The 17,877-nt window shown below is 42.7% G+C and overlaps 1 protein-coding gene across 1 annotated transcript in view; it reads right to left on the bottom strand.

The window, feature by feature from the left end:
* Nucleotides 1-12,714: 12,714 nt before the first annotated feature.
* mpnd (MPN domain containing) overlaps nt 12,715-17,877 on the bottom strand; it is a 47,651-nt gene continuing 42,488 nt past the window's right edge. The window contains exons 10-13 of the mRNA XM_078555688.1: nt 17,166-17,236; nt 14,437-14,526; nt 13,350-13,442; nt 12,715-12,914 (exon numbers count right to left, since the gene is read on the bottom strand). Coding sequence (XP_078411814.1) covers nt 12,828-12,914; nt 13,350-13,442; nt 14,437-14,526; nt 17,166-17,236 — 341 coding nt within the window. The 3' untranslated portion in view covers nt 12,715-12,827. The remainder of the gene's footprint in view (nt 12,915-13,349; nt 13,443-14,436; nt 14,527-17,165; nt 17,237-17,877) is intronic.

The raw sequence follows: 17,877 nt of genomic DNA, 5'->3' as shown, positions 1-17,877 counted from the left end.
AGGAGGTTCTCCAAATATTCTCATCTTCAATGATGGGGGAGTCCAGCACATTAGTGCAAAAGATAAGCCTGAAGCATTTGCAACAATCTTCAGCCAGAAATACCGAGTGGATGATCCATCTTGGCCTCCTTTGGAGGACCCCAGCTTCCCAGGTGCCAGTTTTCAGCCAATTCGATTCATTCCACATGATATCAAGAAACAGCTGAAGGATACTGCAAAGGCTATGGGCCCTGACAACATTCCGGCAATGGTACTGAAGACTTGTGCTCCAGAACCTGCCGAGTCCCAAGCCAAGCTGCTCCAGTACAGCTACAACACCAGCATCTACCCAGCCGTGATCTTATTAAATGGTGGAGAAGGCTCGATGGGCCGAATGGCCTACTCTTGCTCCTTGTTCGTATGTGGACAATTGCTCAGGTATGTCCTGTACACAAAAAACAGGACAAATCCAACCCAGCCCACTACCCCCTCATCAGTCTACTCGATCATCAGTAAAGTGATGGAAGGGGTCCATCAACAGTGCTATCAAGTGGCACCTGCTTAGCAATAACCTGCTCATTGCTGCTCACTTTGGGTTCCACCAGGGTCCCTCAGCTCCTGACCTCATTGCAGCCTTGGTTTAAACATGGAGAAAAGAGCTGAACTCCAGAGGTGAGGACACAGCTACTGCCCTTGACATCAAGGCAGCAATTGACAGAGTGTGGCATCAAGGAGCCCTAGCAAAACTGGAGTCAGTTGGAATTGGGGAATACTCTCCGCTGGTTGGAGACATACCTAGCACAAAGGAAGATGGTTGTGGCTGTCATCTCAGCTCCAGGACATCACTGCAGGAGTTCCTCAGGGTAGTGTCCTAGGCCCAAATATCTTCAGCTGCTTCATCAATGACCTTCCTTCCATCATAAGGTCAGAAATGGGGATATCCACTGAGGATTGCACAATGTTCAGCACCATTTGTGACTCCTCAGATACTGAAGCAGTCCATGTCTAAATGCAGCAAGACCTGGACAATATCCAGGCATGAGTTGACAAGTGACAAGTAACATTCGTACCACACAAGTGCCAGGCAATGACCATCTCCAACAACAGAGAATCTAACCATTGCCCCTTGATATTCAATGGCATTACCATCGCTGAATCCCCCACTATCAACATCCTGGGGGTAACCATTGACCAGAAACTGAACTGGACTAGACATATCAATGCTGTGGCTACAAGAGTAGGTCAGATGCTAGGAATCGTGCAGAGAGTAACTCATCTCCTGATTCCCCAAAGCCTGTCCGCCATCTACAAGGAAAAGTCAGGAGTGTGATGTTATACTCCTCACTTGCCTGGCTGAATGCAGCTCCAACAACACTCAAGAAGCTTGACACCATACAGGACAAATCAGATCGCTTGACTGGCACCCCATCCACAAACATTCACTCCCTCCACCACCGACAAACAATAGCAGCAGTGTGTACCATCTACAAGATGCAATGCAGGAACTCAGCAAGTCTCCTTAGGCAGCAACTTCCAAACCCACGGCCGCTACCATCGAGAAGGTGGTATAGGTACAGCTACGATGCTTTTTTTCTGCAATGGTTTAATACACCTGAGTAGTTTGCTAGGCTATTTCAGAGGGCAGTTGAGAATCAACCACTTTTTTTTGTGGGTCTGTAGTCAAATGTAGGCCAGACTGGGTAAGGATGGCAGGATCCCTCCACTAAAGGAGATTAGTGAACCAGATGGGTTTTTACACCAATCATGATTATTATTAATGAGACTAGCATTTTATTAATTAATTAATTGAATTGAAGTTCCCCCAGCTGCTGTCTCCAGACCATTAGTCCAGGCCTCTGGATTACTATTAACTTTACCACTGTCACCATTATCCTGAAAAATGTAATGGATTTGCTCCAGACTGTGGGGCAGGATTGAACAGTTTCACTTCTAGCTTGATGCAAGAAGCGCATTACAAATCCTCATTGTTACAAATCACAGAATTGTTACGGTGTAGGAGGCCATTTGGCCCATCGTGTCTGCACAGGTTCTGAGCATTTTAACTTGGTGCCAATCTCCTGCCCTTTCCCTGTAATCCTGCACATTGTTTCTATTTAAATAATCATTCAATACCCTCTTGAATGCCTCAATTGAACCTGCCTCCACCACACTTCCAGGCAGTGCATTCCAAACCCTAACTACTCGCTGTGTGTAAAAGATTTTTCTCACCTCGCATTTGCTCCTTTTGCAAAACACTTTAAAACTGTGCCCTCTGGTTCTCGATCTGATTATGAGCGGGAACAGTTTCTCCCTATCTGCTTTGTCCAGACCCCTCATGATTTTGAAAATTTATGTCAAGCCCCCTCTTAGCCTTCTCCTCTCCGCATAACTGAAGTGTCTCATCCCTGGAACCATTTTCATAAACCTCTTCTGCACTCTCTCCAATGCGTTCCCATTCTTCCTATAGTGTGATGCCCAGAACTGTACACAATACTCCAGTTGAGGTCTATCCAGCGCCTTATACAAGTTCATCATAAACTCCATGCTCTTGTACTCTATGACCCCATTAATGAAGCCTAGAGTATTATATGCTTTAGAAACAGCTCTCTCTACCTGTCCTGCCACCTTTAAGAGACTTATGTACACATACACCCAGGTCTCTCTGCTCCTGCACACCCTTTAGAATAGTATTCTTTATTTTATACAGTCTCTCCATGTTCTTTGTACCAAAGTGTATCACCTCACACTTCTCCGCATTGAGCTCCATCTGCCACCTATCTGCCCACTCCACCAATGTGTCAATGTCCTTTTGAAGTTCTACACTGTTCTCCTCTGTTTACAGTTCCCAAGTTTTGTGTCGTCTGCAAACTTTGAAATTGTCCCCTGCACACCACGATTTAGATCATTTATATGTATCAGGAAAAGAAAGGGTCCCAATACCGACCCCTGGGGAACTCCACTACAAACCTTCTTCCAGCCGGAAAAATGCCCATTAACCATTACTCTCTGTTTCCTACTCCTCAGCCAATTTTGTATCCACGTTGTTACTGTCCCTTTTATTCCATGACCTATAACTTTCCTCTCAAGTCTGTTGTGTGGCACTGTATTGGACACCTTTTGGAAATCCATATACACCACATCAACGGCCTTGCCCTTATCAACCATCTGTTACCTCTTCAAAAAACTCCAGCAAATTAGTTAGACATGATTTTCCTTTAACAAATCCATGCTGATTCTTCTGAATCAATCCACATTTTTCCATGTTACTATTAATTCTATCCTGAACAATTGTTTCTAGAAGTTTCCTCACCACCAAAGTTAAAGTGACTGGTCTGTAATTGCAGGGCAAATCTTTACAACCTTTTAACATTAAACATTTGCAATCCTGAATCTGCTGGGAACTTTGCACAAACTCTATTCAAGCCACTGATCTAATGGGGAAATAAAGCGTACCTTTGTTTCAACTACATCTTTTGCAGTTCTGATCAATCAAACGCATTATAGCCAGGCCCAAATCAGCACACTTTTAATCCATCCACCTATTAGCAATTTGTTATTACCAGAAGTTGGAAATCCACTTGATATATGGGACTCCAAACAAATCTTTTGAGGTCAAACTATTGGCTGCAGGCAGCCTGGCATAGCTTGCTGGTTGCTATCCTGGAGCAATCTAATCGACCACATATTCTTATTGCTCTCAAACCAAAGTCTTCAGAGACTTCAGATGCCAGGAACAACCCACGAGTCTTAGGTCAGTTTTTTCCGGGTTGGAGAAAACATTTATTTTTATCTGGCCAGCAGTATAAGTATTGTAGTCTCAGTGACTTCAGTGTGTGCGTTTGTGTGTGCCCATGCATCATCTTTTTTCACCCACTTCTTGAACTCTGTTTCTAATTGATATGAAATCCATGTTGAATATGCATTCAACACTGCAACTGGAGTGTTACAATTCATGATTTTGTTGTGGATTAAACATTTTCAATACTCTCCTGAATCTGTTAACTCATCGGGGATGCTGATAATTCCTTAATTACGCTATCCCAGTGCCTATTTTATGTAACCACTACCTCTTCTCATGTGACTATTTAACCATGATCTGCATCACAGTGGATACCCTCTCACCAGAAGGCCCAAATTCCCTTCAATGAAAACCAGGTGTATGTTTGCATCTGTGCTAATGACTCTGATAAAATTGCAGGAATATACATCCTTGAACACTGAGACTTTATTGCTAGATTATCAAATTCATAAAATGTACACAATCTTTTATAATTCTTGATACTGATGGTCAAATCAAACTCTTTACATGTGTGAGTGTCTGTCATTTTGCCTCTGAAGGTGAATGCTAATGTGGTATCATCAGCGCAGAGTAACTCTCTGATGAAGACTTGGCGTACTTTTGTCTTGGATCTCAGGCAGGCAAGGCTGAGCAACTTTCCATTGGTTCTGGTATCTAAGTATACACCCACTGTCGATGAACTGAAGGCATAAGGCTTCAGCAAAGAGCATAGGTGCCAGAATGCAACCTTGTTTGATTCCACTGGGCATCTCAATATGTTCTGTTGTTGCCCTGTCATAGATGACTTTGCCCATCATGTTGTCATGCAAAGAGCAGATCATACTGAGCAGCTTCAGTTGCTTAAATAGACTTCTTTTATTCAATCATTCAAGAGATGTGGACCTTGTTGGCTAGGCCAGCATTTATTGCCAATCCCTAATTGCCCATGAAGATCGTGGTGAGCTGCTTTCATGAACCACTGCAGTCCATGTGGTGTAAATACACCCACAGTGCTGTTAGGGAAGGATTTCGATCCAGTGACAGTGAAGGAATGGCCATATAGTTCTTAGTGACAGTGAAGGAACAGCGATATAGTTCCAAGTTAGGATGGTGAGTGGCTTGGAGGGGAACTTCCAGGTGCTGGCGTTCCCATGTGTCTGCTTCCCTTGGCTTTCTAGATTATAGCAGTCATGGGTTTGGAACATACTGTTTTAAGGAGCCTCTACAAGTGGACGAATGCCTTGGTGAGATCGCTGAAGGCACTGTATAATGGTCTCCTTTGTTAGTGGCATTTCCTTGTAGCTGCTGGACTGAGATCATGTCAATTGTGAATCTTCTGGTTCTGAAACCACACTGGGATTCAGGATAGTTGCGCTCAGACAAGATCTGCAATCTGACAACGGCAATGCAAATAATTTTACCAGGATGCTTTGATTAACCATAAGTATCAGGAAGACAAATGTCATGGTCCATGATGTTGCCATAGTGCCGTCAATCAGGGTTGATTATGTGATACTGGAGGTTGTTGATAGCCTCACATATCTAGGCTCCACAGTTAGCAGCAACCTGTCAGTTGCTGAAATCAACACGCGCAATGCAGGAGCTGCGGCTGTTATGAGCGAAAGTGTGTAGAACAGCAGCAACCTACTGAGAATTAAAATACTACAAGCTTACCAAGTCTGCATCCTCAGTGCTGTCTCAGATGTATCCTTGGCATCTCTTATCATGCCAATGTCACCAACTTAGCGGTCCTGGAGTGTTCTAATTCCATCAGCATACACTCATTACTATGTTAGTTTGGCTACATTTGTCTGATGCATGACAGCCATATGCTCAAAAACCTTCTGTGCAGTGAACTGGCTACTGGGTCACAACCTGCTCGACGTCAATGCCTCCGCTACAATGACATCTGCAAGTGGGATAAGAAATGGCAGACATTGATACAGGCAACAGGGATGACCTCTGGAGGCTGGCTCTCTGGAGAGGCACTGTAAGAGGGGACCAGAAACAGAAAGCTTAGCTGGCTGAGAAGAGGGCCCAGAGAAAATGGAGGCCAGTAAATCCTGCACCTTCTCAGCCCACTGTCATCTTCTGCAACAAATGTGTCAGAGGCTGCCATGCCAGAGTGGAGCTTCTGAGTCATGCTATGCGATGTTTACACAGAGTTGGCCACCAAGGCACAAACCATCGTCTCATGACAGGGAAGACTGCCAAACATTTTTTCTTATTGATTTCAGCCTTACTTATCCACATTCCTGCATTTCTCGACAGGGGTCTGTTGGATGTTTAGCTCTGTAATCCAGGGAGCTGCCCTCGTGGCCCAGTTAACTCAGTACACACTAGCAATCCTGAGATCTTCTGGGTCAGTTTCACCCAGACAGTTCATTTACCAACCAGACCATCATGTGGAAACCACTGATGCAGCATCAGTCACAAAACTCCAATTTTAAGATCAATTGTGTGGAAGTTCAAACCTTCCACATACGGAAAAGCAACTCTCTTGGGGAAAACTGGAACACATCAGGGCCTCTTTTTGCATGTACAGCTGGTTGGAATGTCTAGCTGCATGCATTAAGCTCCCATTAGGTTCCAGGAATCAGGAAAGACAGCTGGAAAAAATTACTAACCGGGAGAGAGTAAACTGGATTGAATCCAAATTTTCAACTCCGAGGGAAAAATAATAAACTTAGATAAAAGTTCTTATTCAGTGTTGCTACCCCCGTAGTTTTGTACAAGTCATGGTTGTATATGGCTCAGTACCACAGAGTTTCCTTATTTCTAGGCGTATCAGACTGGACAATGCATTTAATACAGTCCTCGAAGTGTCTTAAAACAAATACAGTTCAAGTTCAGATTTTCAAAACCATTTTATTAATGAAAACTAAAACATAAAAATTATATTTTAGATTTAAAAAGTGTCTACATCTGGGTTTTTCTCAACATAATTGCAAGTCATAAAATTTTGAATATTTACAGCACTTTTACAGTAAATTCACTTGGTCTATTCAGTAACAAGAAGCCACATAATCCTGTTTCTGCCACCACTTAAAATGATGTTTAAGTAGGCCCAATCCTTCTTTAAGACACAGTGCAGTACGGTAATGGGTGTGATGCACCCAGCACTAGGCAGTGACCTTTATAACCGTTTCGTGTTCATTAAGGTGAGATAGCCTAGAGCTGCAGGAACTTAGTGTCAGCACCAATTGATATTTAGAGTAAAGCCACTACTCTTTTAAAACAAAGTGTGCAACCTCAATATTTTCATATCAGCCTCCAATAGTCTGAGTGAGATTGGCAGATTAGTGCTTCATTAGGGATTTTTCTACGCACTGATATGGTCCACATTAACTACCCCAAATACATTTTACAGGGAACCCTTACATCCAGTTGCCAGAGCAAATAATTCATTGCATCAGTCTCGGCTACAGTCACTCGAGTGTTATAAATATCGTGTGCATGTATAAAAGAGGCATCTCAAGTATCATCCACTGCCAATTTACTAGCCCTTGAACAGCCACTGCACAATCTCTCAGGGTTTGTAGTTAGCTGTTTTGGTATTTTATTTCTCATCTGCATCATTCCTTTAGGCCCAGTTAAGGAGAAACCGGAAACTCTTGGGGAGTCTAGTTATACAGCTGAATATTAAAGCAATACCCAGTCCACCTTAAATTATAGTTAGACTACTAATCAAAATCCAGGTGATCTGATACAATGTGTGGTTTGAGGTTGTTGTTCTGACCCAGGCTACTAGTAAACCAGCTCCATTTTCAGCTGGTTAGCATGATACCATTGAGCAGAGAGCTGATACACCTCAGTCACACAGTGTACTCTCCTTCATGGCCACAAATGCCAACTCTCACTGAACTCCAGGTCCAGAAAGATTAGTTTCCCTCCAGTATCTCATAACAAGTTACCACCCTTCACCTAAGCCAGGCATCAGTGCTGAGAGTAATCCTGCCCTCACCCACTCTAGAACTTTCCAGTATGAGTATCTAGATAGCGACACTGGTTGATTTCTCTTACTAGTCTCCTTCCCTATTCCATAGATGTAGGCCAATTGTAGTGTCCCTACTACTACTGCCCCAGTTAAGATCAGCTAGCATAGAAGACTAGGGATTGACTATTCCCCAGTTTATTCACCAAGCTATTGGGAAAAGATGGAAGGAAGGAAGTGTCTTCAGTGAAGTACCTGACTCTGGTTTAAGTGCTGGTGGCTGTGACACTTGAGAATGAAGCTAACAGTTCCAGGTCACACGGTTAAAACATTGATGGAATTCTCCATTACAGAGGCAGGCACAGCAGAAGTACAGGAATGAACAAGCAAAATGCAAATTTAAGTGACCCAATTAACAGTCCACAACCTACAGAGCATATACTCCAGGAAGAAAATAAAACAAAGAATTAAGTAGGAAAACAAAACTTCACAGGACTTATTTGAATATTTTTGATATGAAAAGCAAACCCAAATTTGTTTGTACAGGGTGCAGCGTCTCAAAATTGGCAACGTCAGGATGGAATCCGCGCCGGTTTTCAGGTCAGGCAGCTCGGGCCGGGTGAGGTCGAGGGTTGCTCAGACCACTCGGAGCACAGGAACAGATCAGTGTGTGAAGCTGATCACTAGTCTGGCATGCCACCGTTCCAATGCAGTACTTAGCTGTGCATCTGTCTCAATTAACTTGAGACTGGGTTAACGTGACTCCCGAGACAATGAGGAATGAAGATAAAAGTTTGATTCTTTTCTGGAAATGTTTCCCTCTTCATGCTCCTGCAGCCACTCCAGTGCCTGGCCTCCCTCACTGTTATTCCTCTTTAAATCTAGGCAACGAGCGGTGGCAGGCCAGTCACCCATGCAAAGTACCAAAGTCAACCCCAATTGCCTGACTTCCACACACAAATGTTCTAGCAGGGGCCAGGCCAGGGCGTGGGAACTCTGGCTGGATTTTCCTCTCCCTTGCTCAGAACGGCCAACTTTACTGCTGCATCCATGTCCCCAACCAGCTAAAATCTATTAATTCTAAATAGATAAGTGAATCAAACTAAATACCTGGTTTATACGATGCAGACATTTGAAATGATTGAGAAATAAAACTACCCCCCCCCACCACCCCCCCGCCCCGCCTCCCAAACACAAACTGGCGACTCTAAAGTGCTACAGGAAAAATTCATCTAAAAATATTACTAATGGTCAGAATCATGGACCATGTGGCACGTGTGTAGTCACAACATATAATGCAAACATACAAGAATTCCAATAGTTAAAGCATTTTTCAGGTGTATTGTATGTTTCCACAGTCTCAGAAAGGTGGCTGTATTGTATGAACCATAGTTGAAGAATGAAAATCAGAGCTCTCTCTAGGGCTCCAGTGAAGTATAATGGATGGGAAGGTAGGCAAAAGTCTTTGAGCGGCTAGCAAATCCCATATTGGGTCCTTCACACTAAATCACCGCACTGCTAAGGACAGGAGTATTATATCATGTAAAACATTATTCTGCTGTTAAGCTGCATCTCCCCCTTTTAAGGTCACAAAGTGCAATGGCTGTTTTTTTTGAGGTCAGTTAGAGGTTAATTGCTCTTTACACATTAGATCAATAAGAGATCATTAATGGTTTTTAATACTTTTCTTAAAAAAAAGGCAAATTAAGTTATTTTCTGTTGGTGCAGCAGTTTCTCTGTAGCTTGAAAATGATCTTTTTTTTCCTCTTTTATACTCTTCTGCAACTTTCAAGTGTCTCAGATGATATTGTAGAAGTTATTTTTAACCATGCTACACTGATTGTTATGGGCTTGTTCACTGTTTGTGGGGAAAATTGGAAGTGTTAAACTACTGATATCACACAAATGGGTAAATTTCTTTATATGCACTCTGATGCAAAGCCTTACCTACTAGAACAATTCTGGCTTTTATGATGCATTATTGTTCATCCATTCACGAGGGTGTATTCAATCACTTTTTTATGTCTACCAATATGATCAATAGTGACAGCACTAACAGTGGAACAGGGAATAGAAAGATCACTAGTTCCAAGTAAATCTCTGTTTCGGTTGAAGGCTATGACCGATTTCACAAGGGTGTTGTTCCTGTGTAAACATGTACTTGTGCTATTTTCTACCATGGGTGTTAACATGGGAAGATAGTTAAGATGGTTAAGATAGCGCAAAAGGAATTTTGATAATACTGCATTAAGCATTTGCAGAAGACCATTAGTGACGGGAAATCTAACCCACAGTGAGCTGCAACAGCGGCTCTATTAGCAAAAGTAGTTTCAGTCAGGTAAGAAACTGCCAGATTCTCTTTCTCTGCAACATGTTCATACTGAGGAGCTACTTCCAGTGCTAAGTCAGGCAATGGCTTACACCTCTTTGGTAAACTTATTGAAACAACAGAGTTGTTCTGCTCATGACCTCCTCCTAATGTCAGGGGTATGCCTGTACAGAACAACGTTTAAAATCTGCAATGCTGGTGTAGGAAAGGTGGCACGTTCAACCAGCCCTTGCTTAGCCAGGTAAATTTGATGACAATGGTATCTATTCACTTGCTGGTAGCAAACCTTTGCTGTTTGGAAAGCAGCCTGCTGAAGGCTATCCGGGTTTCTGGCCCGAGCAGTGTAATATAAGTGTAATATCACGGTTGCTAAAGAACAGGCAAGTTTGTTTTCCTTCACCCCTTCAGTGCTGGAGCTGCAGCCACGGAAGAACAGAACCAGCTGGGTGCAGCAGTGTCATCTAGTGGCCAAAGTAAATGCTGCTCCTGGTGCCAGATACTATTTGTTTCTACGAGGCTAGAATCCCAAAGCACAAGCAGCCTCTGCTTATTACATACCAGCTTCAAAGTTGAGCAATTCAGAGGGTACACTGAATGTGTGATGGGGAAAGTTTTATTTCTAGCTTTACAAGGAATACTGTTGGGAGTGTGGAGATTCATTACAGTTAACAGCTGTGATGGCACAGTTTAAAAGGGTGGAGGAGAGCAAGTGGACCAGAGTGTGTTGAAGAACTCGGATCACAATAGATAAGTTTCAGCAGCACAGGAGGACAATTTGAAATGGTCGAGAAAGTTATCTTGAAAAGATCACAGTAACATCGGAGGTCGCTGCCATTTCAGATGCAATCAGTGCTGGCTTAACACTGATCGGTGCCAGACCTTCCTTCCTTTTACCCCAACCCCTCAGAAGGCACTAACACCTGTGCCAGGTGCCCTCCAGTGTCCTGTCCAAGTAACAGTGAATGTCACATGCAATTTAACCAAATAACACACCTTGACATACTGCAGTCTGACATCTGGCTGAACTTTCCACTTTCTAGCCCTGGGGCCAATTCACTGCCACCTTGGGCAAGATCAGCAGTACACCCTGAGAGCCTGGAATCCTCTGCTTTATTCATCTCTGCAACACACAGAGATTTTCTAATCCAACCAACTGATGACAGGGGCTTGTTAATAACAAACTAGCAATTAAAAATGGTGTTTTGTTCATCAATAGGAGGATTTGCTGAATATTTCTAAAACTTAATTTTTTTATCCCCCTATAGGATGCCATAGTGTGAGGTATTTACATTTTACATAGCACCTCCCAAGTATTATTTTTAATAAGCACCATCTAATGACCCACAACAGGAAAGACCTGAATGACCTACAGTTACTTGTTTCTAGCACACTAGAACCCAGTCACCTTATTTGAGTCTGGAACTACTGTATTTAAGTTCTTGTCCAATGAGGTTTGAGAATAAGACAAGACAATGGATCCCAACTCTATGGATTTGAATCTTCTTTTACTAACTCTGCTATAGGCCTAAGGAGAGTCTCGTTTAAAGACTACACTGCAGTACTTTAATGCTGACTATTCATAGGTCTGCACTTCAAATTCCCTGTACTGTGATCTCCTGGAGGCTGTTAAATATGACTCTTGTCAGCTGCTCATAGGAAAGGGGAAACCATATTGGTTCTATATTTTTAAACAGGGCCCTTTCTCCTGCTTGATAAATGATGGGATAGTCCCCACTTAAATGATATACCCTTTATACCCCATCACTGGACAACAAGAGGAGCGGGAACAATGTTAAATTCCCACACAGCAGTGTGCAGCTGGGTAACTCATGGGTGTGAAGCCCAAGAAGCAACTAGTCTGCTGAGGGTCAAAGGGAAATGGGGAGACAGGTTCTAAATACACCTCTTCCCTAGGTGCCATAATGAATGCACTTTAGGCAGATTCCAATTGGATTGGGGAAAGTGCAAATCAATGCAACAAGACTGCATGGAGTTAGAAAGCTTTCATTCTCTGAGGCAGGGTGATGGGATCACATATGTTGGAGTTCCCAGTAACATGGATTGCTGGTACTTCCTGTAGTTTCTCCACCTGTGGGAGAGCCCCAACTCAGTTGTGCCCATCTGCAAAGAAGGTGATGAGACTCTCCGCCAGCTATTCTCACACTGTCAGACCGATGAATGTCAGGTTAAACCGGCGTTGGTGTCTTAATTTTGTACTAAACTATTTAAAAATGCACGAGTCTTCAAGTCAGAATCACCTGCAGGCTTTGCAGCAATCCTGTCACATTCCACCCTCTGTAATCAATACTGTGTAGATATCTCCTTTCAGCGTCGTGATTTTGTTATCGTGGCCCTGTTTCCACAGTCCCATAGCATGCTTTCAAACCAGGGATCAGGCTTTTCATGTTTAACTCATCAACAGGATTCCAGCTCATCCTGCAAGCTTGTGAAAGTACTAGACCACAGGGAGATAGAGAAGGGAAAACTAAATCACTCCCCAAAAACATTCTTCAGTTCATTGCTTGAATGTAGTGTCTCTGAAGGTCTCAATATTTAACATTTTGCATTCCCGCTGGCTTTCTATCGTGAACCTAAGACACCAACAGTATACCAACTGAAACTGGTGTCAACATTCAGTTTCCGCTTCTACCACAAAAACTATTCAAAACAGAAAACACTAAACAATCACATTCCGATTCGACCCTGATCTCTTCTGGATAATTTCCACATTCATTTTCCTCGGTTCCTTCCCTTTTTTTCCCAGCTTTGTTTCTTTTCAACGAGGCTAAGAATCCAGCTGAGGTTAACTAACTGCACACACCCAGCTGGTAATAAATGTGTTCCAGAACTTTTACAAAGGTTTGGTCCTTTGGTGTTTTATTGGCCAGGGATCCCTTTAATGCAAAGAAATAAAAAAGTGATTAAATTAAGATATAACCATGCCAGCAAATCGCAGAAACTGGTTGAATTTCCAAATGCCTCCATGAAGCGCCTTGGGGACATTGAGAGTGCTGTTTAAATGCAAATTGTTATTGCTGTTGTGTACAAACAGATTGGAGTTATAAACAAGCCAAAGCTCAACAACGGGCAATCATTGTGTTTGTAATAGGAAACGTTTCTCCAGGAAACCTTTGCAGTAGTACACAGCCTGTGCGTTAGAATGCTTACTGATGATCTCCATTAATGCAAAACCCCTCATCAGCCTGTTCTTCATTCCACATTTCCCGATTTTTTGTTGGCTTGAGGTGAGACCACCAAAACACAGCTAAATACACCATTTGGGATCCTCAATTACATTAGGAATACTCAAAGGAGAAAAGTCAACTTACCTTAACTTTATCTAAATATGTTGTCTCTTCATTCCATTTGTTGTTGAACTTCACAATGTCTGGAGCTGCTTTGTAATATTCCAACAGAAGCATCTGCAAAGGGAATTTCAACAAAATCTACAGGTTATTAAAATGGTCTTGTCTGTCCTGTTTTTTTCCCCCACCTTCCCTCCCTCCTTCCTTTGAACAGTCTTGAAGAGGTGTTTCAATGCAAGGTGATCCACACGTGCTGTTTTTAGCATTGTCCCATTTATGTGACAGCCTGTGTGTGAGGTTGCAAAAAGTTTTAATAGCTTTGAGTTTGCACGCACTTGCGGGTTCTGGCCACTGGGTGGGACGTGAGGGCATTATTGAAATGTTTCTGAAAGCTTAAGAAACAGTTAGGGTTTTTCTTCCGCCTTCTCCCTGTAACCCTATCATTAGATTTTTTCCCCCTCAGGCAGGGGTATTTGTTAAAACTTTATGCTATGTATTTGTTAATGGTATTCCTCTGCTTTAGGTTTTTCTTCTTCACTCCTCAATGTTTGAATAGTCTCATTCGAGTGCTAGCTTAGGTCAGGAGTCAAAAGATTAGACTATTCCAATCGTGAGGTACCCAATGGTGACTCCTGCCTGCCTCCTGACACCTATCACTTGTTACTATTACTGTTGTTCAGATGGCACTTGTAGCAGAGGAAGACATGGAGCACAGGATGGGAAGCAGACCAAAACACAGCTGGAGAAATTATTTTACAGAAGGCTCCTGAAGGATGGGCTTCATGATGAAGTGCTTTAGTTCAGGGCAGTCATTGGGAGATAGGCCCCTGATGCTGACCTTCACTCTAGAAAGTGACTTTGGGATGGGGGGTGGGCAGGAGAAAGAAACAAAATTACAAAACTACTTGAGTGTTTTAAGCCGCACTGTCATCTGAGCTCCAACTGTATTCAGCTTGTAATAAATAGACTACCAGGAATCCAATTCCAGTGGGTCACACTGCAACTCGCAGTCTTCAGGCAGAAATACAGAAGAATATTTCTCAATGTTCAAAGGCACATTTTTATTTTGTGAAACAAATCTAAGTCCAACAATCAAAAAAAAAAGTAGTACCATTTCATGTAGGACATCAGAGGTTAGAAATGTATCCTGCACATATGTCATCTCTACCTCCATGGGAATGCCGTAATCATTGGGCTTTTGCTAGAAGAGATGATAACACATTAAAAGCAGAGATGATACACAGACCAGGAACAAACAGAGACAACATTATCAGCAATAAGACAGCAAAACCTTCAACACACCTCCACAGCAGCGATGCTGCAAGTCTCAGACTCTGTCATGTTACGACGTCCCATGACAATTACTAATTTCTTGACCCAGTGTCAACCAGCAATTCACTTCCTCAAGAATGGAATCATAGGCCAAGAACTTCCACTCCCACTCCCAACCTGACATTTATGTAGCACGCTCATGTCCTTAGGATGTCCCAAAATGCCTCACAGCTAATGAAGTACTTTTGCAGTGGGGTCACTTATTTAATGAGCATACCCAATAGCCAATTTGCACACTGCAAGATTGCACTAACTGCATTGAGATAAATGAAACCCGTTTTGATGGTATTGTCCCCACGGATTAATATTCGGAAAATAGTACCATAGGGACTTTCATGTTTACTTGAACAGGTTTTGGTTTAACGTTTCTTCCAAAAATGGAGCACTCACTCAGCCTTGAAATGATCCAAATCATGAGATGGGCTTTGAAGTCTAACCTTTTGCCCTTTAATCCCATTCCAGTTAGTTTCAGCTTTTTAAAATATTTCTCAACTCCTCCTTTTAGGGCTATTATGAATACTACTTTCGCCATTGTCTCTGGTAGTGCATCCCATGTCCCAATAACCCTCTGCATTAAAGAAATCTCCTAACCGCTACCTTTGTTCTTCATTTTAAAACTCCTAATCAGCACTGACAATGGTTTCCCCCAATTACATCGTCAAAACTCCTCAATTTTGAACACCATTATCTCCTGTTAATCCTCTTTGTTCTAATGTTTGCTCCACTTTTGGTGGCCTCCTCATCCCTGGTACCAACTTGGTAACTTTCCTCTGTAGCCTTTTTATTATTTGTTTTTGGATGTGGGCGAGCCAGTTATGAATGGCCCAATCACTATTTGTCTCGAGGGCATTAAAAGTCAACCACTTAGTGTGGGACTGGAGTCACGTGGAGGCCAGAGCAGGAAGAAGCAGCGGGTTCTCCTCCGTGAAGGACATCAGTGAACCAGTTGAGCTTTTACAATCCACCAACTTTCATGGTCTTCCACTGGTGTCAGGTATATTTAATTTGACTATAAAGCACCTAATCCAGGCTGATATCTGAGTGCAGTATGTTGGGCTGTCAAATGTGGCATCTTTAGGATGAGACATTAAAACAAGGCCTCAGCTGCCTTGTCAGGTGAATGTAAAAGGTCCCATCGAATTATTAGAAGAGGAGCAGGAAATGCTCTCAGTGTCCTGGCTACTATTTATCGTTCAACCGATATGACTAACCTTTTATCCGGTCCTTATCATATTGCTATTTGTGGGACCTTTCTGTGGATAAATCGGCCGTCACATTTCCTCAATTCAACAGAGGCCACACTTCAAAAAATTTAAAGCCCTTTGCGGTATCCTGCAAGGCACTACATAAACTCAAATTCTTCTTTTAAGAATCCATATAAAGAGCATCCACTACATATCCTTTAGCACTATAATCTGCTATTCCCTCAAAAGTGTTCAGTTTTTCACACACGACTTTCCTTTTACAGATCAATCTTTGGTAGAGTTCCAGAGGCAGGGAAAGTGTTATCTGGCGATAACCAACTTACCCGAGTCAACGTGAGAGAACAGGATTGTGTTTGGTTTTCTAAAGCTATATAAATGAATCAAATGAGGATTAATTTAGTAGTGATGATTAATAATAACCTGGTAATGTATATTTCCGCTTTAGATCATCAGAAGCCTACAGAAAACCTTCTTTTGCAAAGGAACAAAATAAAAGATGCTTGCTTTGTGCTTAAAGGATTCAATCCAAACAGTTACTTGGGTCTGAATACACAGCAGTCTTGCTTTTGGAACTTTGAGATGTCAAATGTCTCTATACATGAAAATTCTGGTTTTATTCCAGTTTCTAAAGTAATAATTATAGAAATTAACTTTGATGTATCAAAGTTTTTCTGCTGTTTTACTATGTGTGTTGCAGTTAGAGTAGACAGGAAGGAAGAGGTGATACTGGGGTAAAGTGTGCAGGGTACAGCACTTTTGGAGGTAATGGGGTACTAGACTTAGCAGCAGAGCACATAAAAACGAGTGGACTTGAATCTGTCACAGTGCCAGATGGAATGGAGTCTCTGGAGGCCAAGAAATTTCAATTGACTGATGCTTCTTCAGTCCCTTCTGCTTCCACCGTCTTCAGCAGCCAGCCTTCCAGGGCAAGAGCAGCATTAGCTGCATCGTCAGCAGTTTTCACTCTAACCCACAGTGCAGTTCCAGCACTGAGGGGTTACGAAAGGGAGATCCTGGCTTCACCTGACTCACAGGGAAGGCAGTGGTAAGGAAGTGGGATCAGTCGTGCCATCAATCTTATATTAACATTATGTCAGGTTCAGCTTCTAAATGAATCAAGGCCCATCTTCAGAGGGCTTCACCAACTATCATTCCAGCATATTGACAAGTTACAGGCAGAACTCAGTGATCATAGATCAGCTTGCTGACTCCATCAGCTGCAGATGAATGTTGTGATGTTTTAGAGGATCCTGACAATAGCCATCCCACTAGAAAACAACGTGATGGGGGATGGGTCACTTACCTCTGGAGGAGGCAGAACCCAGAACGGAGTAATTTTTGATTCCAAGTTGGTGCTTCCATGATGATACGGCCCTTAAATAAAGAGAGAGTCAGTTACGATGTTTTCTCCTGCCTTGGAGGTTGGTGTTAATAAATAAGACAGAGATACTTTCCATCGGGACAAACAACATGACCACAATCCAACACCTGTCCTGCACCAAGGAATGACTGTAGCCCTGCCATTGTGGTCACCTTAACCCAGCCCTGAGACACGCTTGCAGCCCACCTTCCATTCTTACAGCCTTGAGCTTTTAATTCCTTTACGCCTCGATTTTCAGATTTCGAGTTTGTTCTGTTTTGTGTTAATTTTACTTGCCCCCTGCTGCCACTTCCAATTGTGAAAGTTTAGTGCTGTCCTGCCAACTAGGGTATTCCAAATAACGTTCTTTTCCCTTCCCCCGAAAGAGGCAGTCTTGTGGCGCAGTGGGTAGAATCTTTGCCTCTAAGCTAGAAGCTCTGAGTTCAAGCCCCATTCCAGGACTTGATGGAAGATATGGATAGATTCAAGAAGTTCATAATGCAGCCAAACAGGTAGAGTATCAACCATCAAATCCTTCCAATACACCAATGGTGGGCGGTAAGAGCAGGAAAATTTTCTGATCAGCCCTACTTGATGTGGAGTAGGGCCCTCAAGCATATAGCCTTTGGTAACAGGCTAGCAACTTGTTTCAGGA

This window comes from Cetorhinus maximus, chromosome 13 (assembly GCF_964194155.1).
Source record: "Cetorhinus maximus chromosome 13, sCetMax3.hap1.1, whole genome shotgun sequence".
Lineage (NCBI taxonomy): Eukaryota > Metazoa > Chordata > Chondrichthyes > Lamniformes > Cetorhinidae > Cetorhinus > Cetorhinus maximus.
This window is presented reverse-complemented; position numbering and strand designations above follow the sequence as displayed.